Below are 19472 nucleotides of genomic sequence, written 5' to 3'. Positions count from 1 at the left end.
AATTGATTAGTTCATCTCTCGAGTCTTCGGGTTTGAGTCGTTCATTCATCACGTGACAGCCCCATAAACCCAAACCCGAAGACTTGTCAGATAAGAGGTGAGGCGAGCTAATCATAGACTGAAGACCCAGGTAAACAATTAATTAATCTTTTCTGTTTCTTATAGCAGTTTTGTATTGTTTGTAGTGTGATCAACGTTTGCGTAAGTAGTAGACGTATTAGGGAAGTAACACGTAACATCTTAATTATATGTTGCTAAAATGAACGAAATGACTCGGAAAAAAAGATTCGTTCATTTTGCTGAACGAGACTCAAAGGTCCGAGTCGGTAAAATGATCCGAACTTCCCATCACTATTGTCCCGCGCCGCACTCTGTTGCGTCGGGTCTCGCGGGAGCAGGTCTCTAATCCACTAGCACTTGACTCGACAGTGCGTGTGCTACATCCTTTTTACAATCTCTAGATTAGAAAACACTGCATTCTGTCAGCAGTGTAACGCGGCAGAAACGTATAGAGACCTCGGCTTGTAACTATACTCTAATTACTATTTTGTTTTATTATAACGCGTTAAATTACTCCGTTACTAAAAAAGTAATCAAATTACAGTAACGTGTTACTAAGTAATGCGTTACTGCCCAACACTGAAAATAAATCAACGGAAGATTTTCAAAATGTAACACCATACAATTTAAAGTGAAATTTCTTTAAAGAGTAACAAAAATACAAATGTATCAGCTAAAAACCTCAAACTAAACATTCAAATTAATCTTTACATTAACCGGTTCATGTTTAATTAACTGCAGAAGTTCAATACTTATGCTTGGGGTTTAGAACATTAAATCATGAAATATGCATTATAAAGGGAGAATGATGTGAACTAGTTTAGAACAACCCTTAACCAATGTGTTTGCAGAATACCAGTACAGTGCTGCTTGGCAAGCAACATAATGTTGTCTGTTTAGTCTGTTTAGTTGCAGTCCATCTTTGAACTCTACAATACCAGAACCATATACATAAGAGGTCCTTTGGTAGGAATAGAAACAGAGGAAAAGACAACGAGGATACAGAGAGCTAGGAAATGCAAAGAAAGACGAGTTATAAAGAGAAAAATGTGGACTAATATAGAGATTAAGCTGTCTATAGCTGAGCAGAGGTATTGTTTGGGCACAGTGAGTTGTTTGTGTCTGCTGTCTAGGCATTGTGCTGCAGCTGGGCATGGAACACACAACTACACCCCAAATCTCCCTGAATAGCACAGCTGTTTCCACCCAAACCCTGTCCTTTACAGAGTCTGCTGCCTTTACCAGCACCTTCTAAAGCTCATGCAAAGTACACTGAGCAGCTGGACACTGGCAGTGCCTCAGATAAGCGGACCATTATGGAGCATGAAGAATAAAACCAAAGTAAATCAGATCGTTCCATCTACAGTGGGAACGGAGCTATAGCCTGCCCGTGTCAATGGGATCATACTGTACAGTCTGCGACACTGCGGCCCACATGAAAGATGCCTTTCATAGACACACAGATGTGTTGCCATGACACAGCTTGTGCTGATGGAATAATGCAGGGTGCAGAGAGCAGGGCTCAGACACTGAGGGACGTCTCTTACAAAAGGCACAAGAGAATGAGAGACTGTGCTCGGCCACACTACTGCTCCATGAGAGGAGGAATTAAAAGCAGCGTAATTAGACTGCTATTTCCTGTCCCGGCTACTGAGCATGCTTAGGATGGGAATGTCACAACAGCTGTGTTCCAAAAACAAGTGAGCTGCCTTGCTTCCTTCTATGGCAGCACCCAGTAAGCGCAAAAACCCACAAATTTTGGATTAAATATTCATATTTAATTACCATTTAATGATATTTAATCATATTTTTGAATGTAGTCTCTTATGCTTACCATTTTATAAAAAATACAGTAAGTAATATCAATACAGTAATATCTTTTAGGATTATTTAATGGATAGAAAGTTCAAAAGATCAGAATCATTTGAAATAGACATTCTTTGGAACACTGTAAATGACTTAACAGCTACTTTTGATTATTTTAATGCATCCTTAATTAATAAAAGTATTATTTCTTTAAAAAAAAAACTTTGATACAACAATATATTAAGGTACTTTCTATTACACATAAACATTTTTCCTATTACAGAATAACAAACTGGAGCTGGATTCAGTCTTTTAAAAAATCATCTTATTCAAAGAATAAATAAGATAAACAAAGGCACTATGAAAACAGAAATGCTATCCATAATATTCAAGCACAAATATGCATCAGGTCTCTATTCTGAGGAGGAATATTAATCTGTATTGGAATATCTGTTACTTTAATGTGCTCATGGTTGTACCTGATCTCCGGGCTGAGGTCTCATGAGTGACACTTGGTTGTATCCTCGACGAAAAAGGGCCCACAAAGCATCCAGTTTCCCCTAAGACACATAGAACTGTTCTATTAAAACCTTTTTGACTTCAAAATCTCACATTTTGGACTTTTACAGTGTCTCTTTCTACATCTAATTGATATTTCAAAGCTAATCTAGTGAATGCAGATTATTTCATATTAAATTCTATGGGGAAAAAAAGTCATATACCTGAATAGGACTGTACCACTTTCTGTGATGGGCAGATCTGCGTCCATTAGGATTTCTGATTTTAGGTTCATAAGGCTCATATTCGTCTTCAGGCATTTTCACTACAGCGTTCTTTGGCTTCTCCAGTTTAGCTCCTTCCTCCGTGGAGCCCTTGTTCCCCCAACGCACCTAAAGACCACAGGAACACAGTCCAGTTATAACCCACACAGACTATAGAAAAATGATTGTTTCCACATGTGTTAGCTGTGTTAGTGCTTGCATGTCTCAATGATCCTGAGAAATGGCGTATTGACGCTTCATGCAAGCTTGTATTAACACTAGTGTTTTTACGTAGTGCATTTAACAAGTAATAGGCACCGTAACTGTGAAAAAGGTGTGTATTTTGCAAAGTACAACAATGTACATGTCCAATAATGCTACCTTTGCAAATGACAGGAGTAAATCTACAGGCGTCAGCATGTCTTATGATGTCACATGATCTAGTTTTGGCACCAGGCAGACAGGGAGCATATAAGGTCACAGTGATGTGTATTAGTGCCTTGAGGGTTCATAACATCACTCGTCATGTGTGGTCTTCATCCCCCTGTAGCCTGTGTTAACCTATGATCAACACACCCTATATAAAGCCGAAACACACACACTGTGTACAAGCATACATGCATCACCTCCATTCTTTTGATTCCACCGACTCCTCTTCCTCCATAGTAGGATGCATCTACTGTAGGCCATTTCTTTTTGGGCATGCCATCTTCATCATCGGACTCCTGTTGAGCACACAAAACTTACATAAACCTAATATCACACTAGTAATAATTAGCATAAAATGACTATACTTTAAAGTTATGTTGAAAACAACACTTTATTTTGTTTAAATTTGCTACAGCATACTCGACCCATTAGTTTACACAGATAGAATAAACACAAAGACACGGTCAAATAATGTTAGCTGCAAAAGTAGCAACCACATTGTGTCTCCAAATCAAAGGGAAACTTTAGAGACAGAGCGCCTTGTTTGTGCTCACAGTGTTAAGAAGCACAGATGCACACTCTAAAGCTATTTCCACAAAGCTCTTTTATTTCCCATCAGCCTCAGTGACTGCTTGCCTTTGACCTCTGGGAACAAAGCAAACACAAGAGGATCATTATGAGCCCTTTTGCTTGAATTTTGCTATTCAGTCATCCTACGGTTGAGGCTGTGGTCCCCGCTGTGTCCACTTTCACTGCTCACTTGTCTTTATTTACACGGCCGTGGCATAGAAAATGCCCTTAAATGGTGACGGACAGTTTTGCAAAGCAGTTGCACTCATAGCTAGCAGCTGATATTGGCAGCATTGGGGAATGCAGTTTACAAGGAATGATGCCATTTCTAACCACGCTGGGCTCAGCTTCTGAGAGTTATTCGTTTTATCGTGTGTAATCTGTTTTCTTTGTGCCCTGATTCATATCGGCTCTAAATTTCCATGGTTCATTTGGGTGCATGGTTGTGCCTAAACACACACATACACAAACATAGGCACAAAATGAGGTTAGAGGGACTTTGACTCACAGGCTCAGGGGGAGGGGGTGGAGGCACCTCCTTGATGACCTGAAAGAAAATGTAATCTAAGCTAAGAGCAATACAGTATAAATAGTAGTACTATAAACAGTACAGTATAAAGTATTAAAGTATAAAAGCATTACATTGCGTATAGCACTGGGGAAAGGTACACAAATCATTGTTTGAGTGTGTGAATAACACAAATAAGTACATGCTTTATAATAATAATAATAATAATAATAATTATTATTATTATTATACTGACATTGTTAAATCATTGTGTATGACACAAATAAAGAAGATTTATAATAACTACAAAAACAACAACAATATTATTATTATTATTATTATTATTATTATACTGAAATTGTTAAATAATTTTTGCACAAATAAATGCATGATTTATAAATAATAATAATAATAATAATGTACTCGCATTGTTTAATCCTTGTTTATTTGTGTATGGTGATGATTATTATTATGACATTGTTAAATCATTGAGTGTGTGAATGACAAATAAACACATAATTTATAACAACTACAAAGATATCATGATTAGTATTATGATATTGTTAAATTATTGTTTGAATTACACAAATAAATGCATGATTTATAAATAATAATGTACATACATTGTTTAATCCTTGTTTATTTGTGTAATAATATAATATAATATTTATTATTTATTATTATATGACATTTTTAAATCATTGTGTGTGAATGACACAAATAAACATGATTTATAACAACAACAACAACAATAATAATAATAATTTATTTTAATATTATTATTATTATTATTATTATTATTATTATTATGACACTTTTCAAAGCTTTTGGTTGAATAATGTGATGTTTAATTGAAATAATTTTTATAATTATTCAATAATAAATTGAAATAATTAATTCAATTAAAGTTTAATTGCTTAAATATGTTTTGAGGTCACTGTAACTGTTAATTGTGTACAGCTTCAGGCTTTTTTTTGTACAGCGTACCACTGTACAGCACAGAGGCCAGAACCACCACATCAGCACCAGTCCCAGCAACAGGAAAACAGCCAGTAAAGAGATGAGCAGGATGGTCCCATCATACTGCACTCAGAGACACACATAAATACATCTTCATGAGTATTTGCTGGCATAACACAAATCAACATGCAGGTAAGGAGATTGAAGAAGAGGGCAAATGGCTACTCCAAGCAATGGAACTAATCTTTTTACTGCTAATTTGAACTTACGTGACAAAACCAGACTCCTCTGATGAAAGAAAGCAGAGGAGACCTCATAAGAGAAAAAGAAAGAGTAAGAGAAAAGGGGGAAAAAACAAAATAGTAGTAGACAGCAAACAACAATGTCGAATAGACATTCAGAGAAGCTGAATCACTATCATAGCCCAATCCACCATTCATGTTTTTACAGGCAGAAGTGGTTTTAAGAAAGGAACAAAGATGTACTTACACATTCAGTAGTGGAGATGTGCACTGAGCTTGTGATGTAGGACAAACCCTCATTCATGCTAACCTGCAGATATATCACCCTGTAACACACACACACACACGCACAAAACACTTCAATCACACCTGCTAAAAAGGCATATTCATTGCATTCCTCAGATGGACATGTGTGAGCTTGTAATGGGGTTATTATTAAAGCCATTAAGATCAGCATTTTCTTGTTCAAATTTGTAATCTGGAGCCTGAATGACTTCCATTGCATTCCTCTTTGATGGATAACAACACCAACCCTCAAAGACCAGCATGCTGAAAGCATGTAGGCACAGGAACTTGACTGATAAGTGTTATCTAAGGTAGAACTATGCATACTATGCATTTATAAAATTTGGTTTTATATGCAAACAATGAGCCTTTCAAACAATGATTTCTGATTAGGCTTCAACTGCGATCTGTTAATTATTTCAAATGCTTCTCAAAGTCACAATGAGACTCAGTGGGAATCAAATGAAGACTTTTGCTTAATTCCCATGCTTTTTGGGTTTTTCATCCGATAAAAGGCCCTTATGTGTTGGATCTTGAGCTGTGACCTTGATGATCTGAAAAAGTGTTAGATGAGATCTAAGCATCTCTTGTAAATGATCTAAATGTTTCATACTGGAATCGAATTTGCTTGGATATCACATTCTGCATTCAATCTTCATGCTCACCAAAAGCTGCATTTATTTGATCAAAAATACAGTAAAAACAGTAATATTATTACAATTTAAAATAACTGTTGTCTATTTTAATATATAGTAAATTAGTCCCGTGATGGCAAAGCTGAATATTCAGTATCCATTACTCCAGTCTTCCAGTGTCCTGCAAAAATTATGCTAATATGCTGATCTGGTGTTTAAAAAACCTTTCATATTCTTTCATTGTTGGATGTGATTAAACAGTGGATACTGATGAATAACATTTTCTAAAAGAACAGCATATATTTGAAATATAATTCATTTGTAATGTTATAAATGTATTTACGGTCACTTTGGATCAATTTAATGCATCCTTGGAGAATAAAAGTATTATCTCTTTTAAAAAATCTTACTGACCCCAAACTTTTGAATGGTAGTGCAAATATAGAAAAAGATGCTGTTAATAGTACTAAGTAATGTATAGTGATAATATGTTATATGGATTTTAAAATGGATAAGATCTTCAGTAAAACATCATATTTTAAAACCTTGAGATGAGAAAGACATGAGACTGACATGTGACTGATAACAGTCTATGAAGACATGCTTATGGACATCAAAACTGACAATGTGTCCATTTCCCCCTGACAACTTTCTCAAAAATGGATTTTCTTCGAACATCAGGGATCTACCATGATGTTTGGCTCTACCATGGGCATTCAGAGTGCTGGTATGTAGGAAAAGCCTCAGCTTTCTTGATTTAGGCGACCCCTCTTCTTCTGCTTTGGTGGGGGAGAAGACCAAGCTGAAAATAAGTTACTGAAGGGGTATTGCCCCATCACCTCTCTGTCGGTCCTACACACCCCTTCCAGTGCCACTCTGTTGGCAGGATGGGGGATGGGCTGAAAGAGGGCACAACAGGATAACAGGGGGTTGGGTCGAGGGGGGTCCAGTGACAGATCCATCTCAGTTTCCATCAATCAGCAAGCGGCTGGCTCTTTTTGAGCACATCTTCAGGAGGCCACTCAGTCACCACGCGTTTAGGTGACAGCACTGACAGCTTCGTCTCACAAGATGTGGATACAGAGGAGGAGAGGGCAGACTTTGCCTCGAAATCGCCTTTCCTCACCCCTCAAAAATGAATGAACATCACTCACATGGTCTTTTACAATCATAACAGGATGGCATTTTTAATTTCAAGTAACTCTCCATTGACTCTAATTAGCTGGAATCATTCCACCCCTTTTGTAACTGGATTATGATGGAATGTTTCATCTCCGTTTTTCCCTTATATGAATGCATACAATTGTGGCTGACTTTTGAGAGACCTAGACAGTAATCTATTTCAATAATCACTAAATCAGACTCTAATACCACAAGACATATCCAGACATGTCACTGCAAAATAGACATCATCTTACCCATTACACGACTCTCACTTTCTCACTCTCTGCTGTTATAATTAAATATTCCTAACTAAAAACGAAAACTATTAAAAATTGTATTTGAAATAAAGCTGTAATAAAATAAAATGTACATATTAGATGAAAAACTTAAAATTATTTTAGAAATATTGCCTTAGCAAATAACTGAAATAAAATGAGTTTAATTTGTACTAAAATGTACTAACAAATAAAAATGTAAAATAAATAGAAATATATATAAAAAAAATGACAAAGCACATAATTACTACAACAACAACCAAAATCATAATGAAAATAAAAATAAAAGCTAATTCAAAACATTAAAAAAAAAAAAATAGTATATACATAATACTAAAATAATACTGGTCATATTAGGGGTCGCCTGCCACAGTGGATAATCCAAATATTTACATTGCATAATCCACATATTCCACATATTTACATATTCACATATCTGGCATGTTTCACTCCAGATTATTACACAACTGTTCACTAAATAAATAAATAAATATATGAGCAAGAATTCTTTTTTTTTTTTTTATCTTACCTGAATATTATCATAACGCTTTCACTAATAAAAAGAACAGTTCATTATATTCAGTAATATAAATACTGAAGTACTTTGAGGTAATTTTCACTTTAATCAATAAATCAGACTCTCTGCATGATCAGAGAGAAATGAAAATAGTGCTGGTTTCAGTTACCGGATGAGCTGATTAATAAAAAGTATTATATTATTAAGAAATCTTACTAAGAATATTAAGAAATATCTGACTTCTGGATGGCACAATTGACCAGTGTTCTAGAGAGATTTGATAAATAAAAATACTACGTATTCTATATTCTTGGGCAATATTATTATTAATCCAGAACTGTGAATTTTGATTTTATCCAATAACAAATAATGCTAAAAACACATGAATCAATCCAAAGTTTTGAATGAATGGAAAGTGCTGAATATTGATATATTAACACCAGCTGTTTTTGTGTCACATTAGCAAATGCAACGCAATACAATGTGTAGTGATGTAGGCTGACCCAGAGTTGAAAAACAGCCCTCTTTTGCTTAAGGTGTCATGAGAGGCTCCTTCATTGGCATCTCAAAGAATCTTCCTGACAAGAACAAGACAGATGAAATCCTCAAGGTGTCTACAGCCGGCGGTACACATAATTATTCAGAGGGCTTACAGGGAAATGAGCCGCCAGCAGCAGCTCATTTGTTGTAGAAGGCCTGGCAAGTAACCTGTAGTGAGTCTCCGGGGCTCTGCTCTGGCTGATGTGGATACGAGCGGCTCTGTATTTCACTGTCTGTTCTTTTCTCTCAACTCAGAAAACCACCAGAGCCCTGGGCTAACATGCACACTCACTGGGAACTTTTCACACAGGTCAAGCCCATGGTGACTAATCTCTCAGAGAGGCTAATTATACGCTCTTCTTGGGCTTTTTACACCACATGCCTGTTGTCTCGATGTGTTAGGGTGCATGAAGATTGACTGATAAGAATAATTCCAAATGACATTGACCCTAATTTTTCAAGGGTACCAATGCATTAAGCTATAAAGTGGCAGGATGAAGTGCACCTACTTTCCAGCCTCATTTATGATTGGTGCAGGGCAAAGAAGGAGCGTATCTTCAACACTGACAGGTCTTTCATCTGAAAATGAATTGCGTGAAAAATAATAAGATACATTTTCACCAATAATCATCATTTAGACCTACTCTCAGGGTAAATACTTCATTATTACTATAGCAGAAATGGTCGTTTACATAATAAAAGAATGTTGCATACATTATTTAGAAAAATGCAATATTAAAAGTATTGTTTATGAAATAATGTTACTTACTCAGTGTAGCTGTGTCATTCACTTTGAAGCTGCACAGAACCTGATTGATGTTTCTGGCATGCAAAAATCCATTTCCCCTCACAACCACTTGGAAAGAATCTTAAAGAAACACAAACCAAAAATATAATAACAAACATTTAGCAAGTCCTTTTACTGCATAGTGAAAAGCATGTGTTTTTTTCTTCCAGAAAAAATTTAACCAAAAATTTGATGAAATATTGTTTTCATGTACTATTTATACTGAAATATTTTTAAAATATGAGAAAAATGCCTACATAAGGCAAGCCGGCTTTTTAGATCTTTGTCTCATGTAGACTTTTTCCCCCCCAAAAAAAAGCCATACTCTGAAATTATAAAGTGTGCTCAGCCAGAGGGCATGTTTTCTTATTTTTTTTCCACCCTTAACCTTTCAGGAACGCTCAACTCAACTGGGCAAATGCATATGCTCCAGTGGTGCTAATAATAAAAGCGAAGAGTTCTGGAGGTGCTGCGTTGGTGGCCGACAACGCTGGCTGCCTGACCTTTGAGACTCCCCAGGCGATGCTGTAGACCCTCTGACGGCTGCTAAGCAGCATATGTTAGAGAGAAAAACACGCTCACTTAGAAGCTGTCTCAGCGGGCGTCAAAGGATGCAGAGTGGATGTGACCATACTCATGGCACTGTGCACACCAGTGTGCGTTTGAGGGAGATTTGAGTGGATTTGTACTGATTCTGCCGTTCATCTCTGAATAACGCAACACTTCAGAAAATGCTCTGGTTGTAAACCTTTAACATTTAAGTGTGTAAAGTTCACAAGATGAAAAACATTCTGTGCAGTGTGCCATCAGGGAGAGACAGTTGTATGGAAAGGTCAGGAGAATATCACTGCTCTAAGAAATAACACTATACTGTAAGTCTCAGTTCTCTTCTTCTGTATCACACCAGCATTTGAAGCTTCAAATCCTGAATATAGTAGATTTCCTCTTTTACCTTTAATAAGTAAACACCTAAAGTAAACACCACATTCACAGCTAATTGTACTTGTTTGAAATAAGGATATTCAACAAATATGCTAAAAATATGGGACAACACTTAGATGGGTTTTATGCATCAGGAATTGTTGGATTGCGAAAAGCCGGCATTCCAGGATGGGGCCAATTCTGAAGGCAAGTTTGCTAAAATAATGACTAAATAATGGCTGTTTTTCTATTGGTTAACATTATCCAGTAACCCTCACAGCCTAAGTGACATAAGAAGAATAGGAACCCCATTTTAGAGGAAGATTTATTACATTATCACTAAAGTTGCAATGTAATAGAAGTAGCAACAGATGCCGTATCCCATATTGTGTCATATGCGGGAAATGTTGACTTGGTTCAGTTCATTAGTTGACGATTGGATGAAAGCAGATCTAAATGCAAGCTAGAGGTTGACTGTAAGAAGTGAACAGACTTTAAGTATACTAAATGTTTGGAGAAGCCCAGCATACATCACCAGAGAGTAGTCTGTGAAGACTCAATGGAAGATTGAGTTATTCTTAGTTAAAAAATTATGAGGTTTCAAAAAAGCAATGTATGCATGGATGAATTATTCACAATAAGATCAATAACAGGCATTTATCAAATTTGCGTTTTAAAGACTTCAATTTTCATTTCATGCGAACTTGCAGGATTACAAAAACAAATGTATTCTTTGGAGTAACATGCAATGATGAATCAATCACAATAAGACCAGAAGTGTGCATTAACAATGTAAACAGGATCAATTTTGATGTTTTCTCTGAGGATCCTTTATCCAATATACGTACACAAGACCTGGCGAATAACGAAAAGGCTGATCATGGGAAAATTTGAGCCCAAAAAAATTCTCAGCATGTCTCATCATGGATCTACCAAAACAAATTCCACTCCCATCCGATCCAATTAACCTGTCATTTCCTCTCTAATTATACTAATCCTGTCTGCCATGCAGAAGCCCCTCTCCACCCCACCTCTGCATCTAAATTTGCCCAGCTCTCTCGCTCATGCCTGCTTAATGTGACGTCCATACAGCTGAAATGGCTAATTCCATTTAATTTTGGAGACCGGGCATCAACATCCATGTCCTTTTCTTCCCTCGTTACTGTCAGACATGGTGTGTCGGGTTCTGACAGGACAGTGCAGGGGTAAAAAGGTCAACACTGGCTTGGCAGCGGGCAGCGCTGGCAGCGAGATGGTGGGCAGGGGCTGGTACGCTGTCTGCTTGCGCCCGTTGTGCTGCACGGGAGAGCTGACGCTTCCCATCCACACCTGAGAGCTTGATGGCTTGGGCTGTTTAGAGCAGAGGTGCCACGTCCAAACATGGACACTTCAATCACTGCCCAAACTGGGGGATGGGGTGCAGAGGAACCACAAGGGTTAATCAAAGCAACGATGGCTGTCATGTTTGATGGCTGGGCCTCCTCTCAGAACAGAGAGTGATGGCCTGTTTGCAGGCTGCACGGGCTGGTCACTTCTCATCAGTTTGATCGCTTAGACTGTCAGGCACTGGAACTGCCGTCACAGCACACCAAACCAAACCACTAACCACAAGTAGATTAGCCTGAAAATAAACCAAAATTGTCCCATGCTTCAAATGAATCTTTAGCTAAACTGTAATATTTAGAGGAATATAATGCACGTATGGCTGTATGAGTAATTTCTACAGTGTATTACTTCAAGGACTGATTTAATTACGCAACACTATGTTTCATTAGTGACGTGACATGTGGCCAAGTATGGTGAACCATACTAGGAATTAGTGCTCTGCATTTATCCCATCCTAAGTGCACACACACAGCAGTGAACACACACACACTGTGAACACACACCCGGAGCAGTGGGCAGCCATTTATGCTGCGGCGCCCAGGGAGCAGTTGGGGGTTCGGTGCCTTGCTCAAGGGCACTTCAGTCATGGTATTGAAGGTGGAGAGAGTGCTGTACATTCACTCCCCCCACCTACAATCCCTGCCAGTACGAGACTCGAACCCGCAACCTTTGGGTTACGAGTCCGACTCTCTAACCATTAGGCCACGACTTCCCCTTACTTATGGCATTCATTGCTATTCAATGTTTCCAATAAGGTTCATGTTAATGGACAAATAAACCAAACCAAACCACTCAACTAAAACACCAAACCACTAACCACAATCAAATTAGAACAAAAAATGAGTCCCATGTTTCAAATGCAACTTCGGCTAAACTGTAATATATAGAGCACCATATTACACATACAGCGGATGGTCATTTTCACAGTGCATTACTTCAAGGATTGATTTAATTACACAACGTTTCATTAATTATGACATTCATTGTCATGCAATGTTTCCTTTAAGGATCATGTTCATTAATCATGTTAATAATAAAAAGTGGTTTGGGGTCATTAACTGTTTTGTTTTGGATTAGTGGCTTTAAAATAAAGAAATAATACAAGATGATTGTTAAAGGGATAGTTTATTGAATTATGTTGTTTTGCAGAGTACAAAAGAAGACATTAAATTATTTTTTTTTGTATCTTTTTGTCCTTACAATAGAAGTCAGTGCAGTCTATTGTTGTTGTAGAAACCACTGACTTTCATTGTATGGACAAATACAGTTGAAGCATTTTCAAAATATCTTCTTTGTTCCACAGAAAAAAGAGACCCAACATGAGGATTTACACTTCTAGGTGAACACTATCATTTTAAATCTAATTTAATACAAAATAACGATAATGATATGAATAATTTTGATTTAAATAAGCTCTTAAACTAAAATATATCTTAGTGCTAAGACACAAAAGTATAAGTGTGTGGTCAAACTGCAGGGGTATTGTTGTTTTAACCACCATCATTTGGCAGTGGTCACTGTGTGCCCTCTCTCTCTCTCTCCCTCTGTGTGCTTCAGGGTTTGATGTCCCATAACTTGACAGAGAACTTATTGTTAGGAATGCTCAAGTGAAATTAGAGAGCTGTTTTTTGCCTGGCTGGTTCTTCCTGGCCTAGTTTGCCACATCGGATCTGTTGTCTAGCCGAGGTGCTGCAGAATAACTGCGCTGCAGTTCCGCTCCGCCTTTACCAGTGAAATGCCCATTTGTTTAATTGGCTGCTGCTCAGCAGACAGACCTGCCACATTGAGCACTGGTGTGTAGGCCAGAGAGGATGGATGTGGCTTGACATGACCTTATTAGCTTGCACTTACTGCGCGAGAGTGCACTTACAGCACCGTCTCCTTGGTAACGCGAACAGGCGGATTAGCTCTGCCCAGACATGATCAATTTTAATTTTCTGGTGAGTGCAAGAGAGCGCAACTCACAAGCTTCCATTACACCGCTCAGGGCTTTCACACAATTAGCACAGACAAGCTTTTTGTTTACTATGGTGTGTGCACTGACCTTTCATATTATTTTAAAAGCAGACAGATTTAATGTAAAAAATCATGGTGTTAATTACATTTATTTTCAAATTATTACAAAAACATTAACATGGCGAGTGTTGAGGTGACTCTTACCACCAGCGCAAACACTGGACGGCTCAGCTGTTAAAATCTCAATGCAGGATTTCTTGATGATCTGCAAAGAAAAAAGGAGTGCCAGAATGCTTAGTACTTAGTATACACAGACTTTTTAAAGGGGTCCTATTATGCTTTTTCACTTTTTCAGAGTGCTGCCAATCACACCACACACTGGCCCAGCTAACCAATCACAGCACATTTCGTATTTCAGAAGGCGGGCCTTCATTTGATACAGGAACTATTCGAGCCGTTCATGCCAGACTGGAGAGAGAGGTGTTGTAATAATGTAAAATATGTGAAAAATAATGTGTTTTTCGAACAACTTAGTATGAGAGCCTGTTCTAGTACACCCCCAAAACAAAATCAAGACTTTGTAAAAGAGCATAATAGGACCCCTTTAAAGGAGCAATTGCATTCTGCAACCAAATTCACTCAGACGGAACTATTAACTGGTAATGCAGTAATGTCACTCTCTTTTGGATGCTGACAGCTCATCTAAATTGTTATGCTTTTAGATCTGTTCATAAAAGCGGCACAATCTTCTATATCTCCCAATTGCAACATCTTGCAATGTGACTTTAAATCTCACAATGTGACTTTATATCTCACAGTGTGACTGTATCTTGCAATGTGACTTTATATTTCACATAAGACATTTTTATCCCATAGTGTGACTTTATATCTCACAATGAAACTTTATCTCACAATCTGACTTTTTATCTTACAATGTGTATTTACATATAACAATGTGACATATCTCACAATAAGACTTTTTTTATCTCGCAATTTGTCTTTATATCTCAAATGAGACTATATCTTGCAATGTGACTTCATATCTCAAATAAGACTTTATATCCCATCAATTTATATTAAATGTCAATTTAGATCTTCCAGTGTGACTTTATATCCTGCAATGTGCCTATATCTTTAATGTAACTTCTTGCAATGGGACTTTATATCTCACACCATGACTGTATATCTTACAGTGACTTTAAACTGAGCAATGCAACTTTATTTCTTATTTTAAACTTTTCACAATGTCTTTTTTTACTTTCTATTCTTCTACTCCATCCATTCTATACATTTCTTTTGACAAAAATATCAGACTCCAAATGGGTTAAAAGATTGGCATGGCATCCATGTTTGTTGTTTACAGCTGCAAGATGCCAACAATCACAATTTTGAGAGTGCCTCCTATCTTTTGTACACACGGAGGGATAATTTAGGTGATTCAGCCCCTCATTTAAATGCAGCTGTTGCTACCAAAACTTGAACTTTATACGTAGCCAAGGACAGAGAGATAAACAAGAAACTTACGGAGTCTATCATTCCTTCAAGGGCCTGGAATCCGCCAATTACAGGGAACACATGCTCTATGGTGTCTGCAATTGTGGCCAGCTAAACAAGTAATACAATACAGGTTTACAGAGATATCTCTAGTACATAAACCATGGTTAAATCTGAGATGGCACTAAAGCGATTTATTGTGCAGTGGTGCTGAGTTACCTGTGTCTGATTGAAGTCTTTTACACCCACACAGTATACGATGGCTCCCAAAGACCGAGCTCTCTGCGCCTGCTCATAGATGGGCAACAAACAGTCAGCTCTATCACAGGGCAAATGCCACTGTCAATTACAAATCTGCCAGAGAACATGCCGCATCCGTTGCGACATCACTGGCTTGTGTACTTGCCTCTTGTTGTGCTGTGACAAACTGATAGACATTTAGCTCCCCATCCGTCAGTGCTATGATCACACTGGCTGTCCCTGTGAAATAAACATCATCTCATTGAGGCTTGATTTTCCCAAAATAAAAGCGGAAGTGTGAATGAATTGCATGGTAATTCAAAGTGACGGTTACCATAATTTCCGTGATATATCTGCTCATTTGCCTGCAGTTTAAAAGCAGATGTTTACAGCATTAATGCAGGAATTTTAACCAAAGTAGAATTAAAAGACTAGAGTGATTAGTACTCAGATGTGTTACAGGAGTAAATGCATTCTGCAGCCAAATTAACCATTTTTAACCATAGTAGAATTAGAAGACTAGAAGATGATTCAGTGATTGATTTAAATTGACTCATTTGATTCAATAAGAATCAAAAGATACCTGTTTCAATCCAAGATTCATATATGTATCACCTCCTGGTATTTCTCTCTTCAAAATATTTAAGCCTCTGGTAATTTCATTTCTGAATTACAGATGATGGAGGAAAGTCATTACAATGGAGACAAACAATATGTGTATTTCTGTGCAACATTAACATTGTTTTGGATGCTGATGTGTGTGATACCTGTTGTCGGTGAGTTTCATAACCGTTGTTCCGTGAGTTGAGAAGACAATGAAGGACATCCGTAACATTGGGCTGTAAAAAAAAAACAATTCACATATTACTTCTGAAAGGTATTATAGTATGTATGTACAAAAGTACATCAAAACTAAAGCAACTTTACCTTATAAATTTCTCTGCAAGATGCTCCACAAAGGAGTAAATTTCAATCCAGTGGTTTTTGACACTTCCTGATCTATAATAAAATCAAATATGTTGAAAAACTGCATGCTTCAAAGAGTCAGAGGCTTCTGTGCATTATAATGGCTGCCTTAAACACAATTACATAACAATTACCATCTTTTCATACACTATCTAAGAGTAGCAGGTCCTTGAGTACTGGGCACATAAAATGCGCACATGCCACTAATTAATTACAGGCCCCAAAGCGTTCCCAACAAGGGCTAATTGCCTTTGTGCCAGATGAATCTGCCTCCTGCTAGCAGAGAGCAACTCCCCTTCCTCCTGGAGCCAGTCATTTGAATGGGAACAGATGGCAATGGGTGAGTGTAACAGGTTGGGATCCAAAATAGAGTGGGCATCTACATCAGCATCCAAAAAGGCTCACAGCTCCATCTCTGACAGGGGGTCAGGAAACATAAAACTGGACATGTGGATCTAGCAACAGTAACAGCAGCAATCAATGCTAATCTGTTGTCAGTTTTAAACACACTTGCAATTTTATATATTGATATACTGTGGTTCCAAAATGAACATTTGGGCCACACTTGCAAAAAAAAAAAAAATTAATAAAAAATACCCCAATTTGGTGTATGTATCTGCATTAGATTATAGAATATGAAACCAACTGCACAAGAAAGTTTCAGTTAGTTAGCTTAAAACAATACATATATTGTTCAAAATGAAGAAAAAAAACCAATTGGAAACTTTCTGGCTTTCAGATGTTCGTGGAAAATATCCATAGTTAATCGGATGAACTAGAGCAGCTAGTTACTCTGCACCGGTTTGTACAAAAGGGGAACTGACTTCATATCCTAATGCATCCAAATCACCTTAAGACCAACAGGTTTAAAAAGTAAAATGGCAAGAAAAAGTAGTTAATTCAAGGTCTAGCATAATGTGTTTGCAGATGACACATACATTTGATATTTTGTTATACAATGAAATGACATTCAGACATTTTAAGTGTGGTTTAGTGTCTAAATACTTTTTAGGGCCACTGAAATAAGTCATTAAATTTCAGTACATTGTGCTGGTATGCAGCAGTCTAGAATAACAAGACTGTTCTGATTTCCTTTGATGCAGCTTGATCCTGGCTTTATCTCTTATCCTCAATTATCAACAAACCGCTGAGTCAGAATATCATTATATTAAGAAATGATCTAAAAGGAGCCGTAAATTAAAAGGAGTCACATATAGTGGCATAAAACTAGTTCTCGTTCCACTGATAATCAAAGGTATTTTCTCTCTGAAAAGCAATGGAGCTGCTTTTCTTTCCAAAACTCTCTGAACCGATGGCCTGATATTTACAATTAGTGTAGGGTCACTGAGTGGTATTTAAGGCCTCGAAAATTCAGCCAGAACCATTCAGCTGATTAAAAGTGTGAAAGTGTGGCAAAAGCCTGATGATGCATGCAATCCCTTAGGTCTCTAAAGGCATTCAGAAAACTTTCAAACAGAAGAGCAAACTGTGAAGTGTAACTAATATGCGTTTGCACTCCAAACACAGTAACAAAGGGTTATGGCTAAAATCCCAAATTTTGTTCTGTAATAGATCTTTAACTGGATTCCTTCAGATTTAATATTCTGTGGAATTAATATTCAGATTTCACTAAATGAGCAAAACTATTGTCTAAACTGTACAGGCATTGCTACTGTATGTTGCTCTTGAGCTTTACTTTATATTTGACTCAAATCTGATGGCCTCAAAAATTCTTCATTTATAACCGTTCATAGCATGCTCCAGCATGTTTAAGCTTGTTTGGGTATTCACAACTCCAAGGTGCTAAAGAATTAGGAGTACTAGGATGCCACTTATGCTCATTACACACTTAAATATAAATAACTATTTGCATTTGACTAACATTACATGTAAACAACTGCCTGCAGTTGTAAGTTGCAAGAAATAAAATACAGTAAATGCATTTTTAATTATCTTGACACACCCTATTTTTTTTTTTAATAAACGGGTATTTGTATAGCTAACTAATAGTGCATGCTCTTGTGATGAGGTCTCTATTTGCCTTTTATGATTGAGACGCCCCTGAGATAATGATGCACAAATGTGCATGTGAACCGCACCAGGTGAGAGAAAATCATGCTTGTTAAAGCATCGCCCGAGGCAAAGAGTCCTGTCCTCCTATACGCCGCAGAACACTAGACAAAAACTTCAGGAATCAACCATCAGAAAAACTATAAGCAGCATTGTGTGTTAATTCTGTAGAGATAGTTAATGGTTCGTTGTTTATATGGTTAGGAATTTTGCTCGAATTTCATGTCAGTGCATCCTGCCATATGCATCCTTGTCTGGTCTCCTTTGGGAATAAGCTCTTTACCCACAATATCTCGCCAGACGTTTTCTGATAGAATATACCTAGAAATGATTATCCATTTAAAAAATAGTAATGAATTGTTTCATGTTAAAGCATTTGGATCAATTAAATTCTGTTATTCGGCTGTCTACGTTTAAGCGAATGACTGTTGTTATAATAGAAGTGCACGCGCGTCTGAGGGCGTCAGAGGCGTCGCGCAGCAGTGCGCGGTGAGAGGAGAAAAAGATGCCATAAATATGAAGGCCACTTACTTGTCGAGGACAAAATACAAGTCGAAAGCACCTTGACAAGACCTCTTCTCGTCCTCAAAATAAGGCTCACCTTCTCCAGTATGAAGACTGGGCATCAAAATCACTAAAATACCCACAACAAGACTCGTGTGAATCAGTGAACGTGCCATTTCATCAGTTTATTCTCTCCAAAAGCACTGGGATAAAATTGCATTTCATATTATTCCTGCAGAAAAGAAAAGCAACTCTTTTCCATGCAATTTATTCCTCAAAAAAGATATTTGAATGTCTTGTCATAGTGTTATATCCCGCTGTCATCTGAGTCCGCTTCCAAAACACTAAAAGCTCCTCCTCAAGGAGAAATGTTTGGAGGAGCGACCACAGACCGGA

The 19472-nt window shown here is 37.4% G+C and overlaps 1 protein-coding gene across 1 annotated transcript in view; it reads right to left on the bottom strand.

Annotated features, from left to right (window-relative positions):
- Positions 1 to 19403, bottom strand: part of LOC107668779 (anthrax toxin receptor 1-like) — a 25385-nt gene extending 5982 nt beyond the window's left edge. Inside the window, exons 1-17 of the mRNA XM_016460763.1 lie at positions 19104 to 19403; positions 16464 to 16535; positions 16304 to 16375; positions 16120 to 16201; positions 15871 to 15901; positions 15703 to 15776; positions 15516 to 15584; positions 15327 to 15407; positions 14007 to 14067; positions 9522 to 9620; positions 9262 to 9331; positions 5584 to 5662; positions 5122 to 5217; positions 4135 to 4173; positions 3254 to 3352; positions 2589 to 2756; positions 2346 to 2426 (exon numbers count right to left, since the gene is read on the bottom strand). Of these exons, the coding sequence (XP_016316249.1) occupies positions 2346 to 2426; positions 2589 to 2756; positions 3254 to 3352; positions 4135 to 4173; positions 5122 to 5217; positions 5584 to 5662; positions 9262 to 9331; positions 9522 to 9620; positions 14007 to 14067; positions 15327 to 15407; positions 15516 to 15584; positions 15703 to 15776; positions 15871 to 15901; positions 16120 to 16201; positions 16304 to 16375; positions 16464 to 16535; positions 19104 to 19252 (1422 nt within the window). The 5' untranslated portion in view covers positions 19253 to 19403. The remainder of the gene's footprint in view (positions 1 to 2345; positions 2427 to 2588; positions 2757 to 3253; positions 3353 to 4134; positions 4174 to 5121; positions 5218 to 5583; positions 5663 to 9261; positions 9332 to 9521; positions 9621 to 14006; positions 14068 to 15326; positions 15408 to 15515; positions 15585 to 15702; positions 15777 to 15870; positions 15902 to 16119; positions 16202 to 16303; positions 16376 to 16463; positions 16536 to 19103) is intronic.
- Positions 19404 to 19472: the final 69 nt, after the last annotated feature.

This window comes from Sinocyclocheilus anshuiensis, unplaced genomic scaffold (assembly GCF_001515605.1).
Source record: "Sinocyclocheilus anshuiensis isolate Anshui unplaced genomic scaffold, SAMN03320099.WGS_v1.1 scaffold72, whole genome shotgun sequence".
Classification (NCBI taxonomy): Eukaryota; Metazoa; Chordata; class Actinopteri; order Cypriniformes; family Cyprinidae; genus Sinocyclocheilus; species Sinocyclocheilus anshuiensis.
The sequence above is the reverse complement of the archived record's forward strand: the minus strand, read 5'-3'. Positions and strand labels throughout refer to the sequence as shown.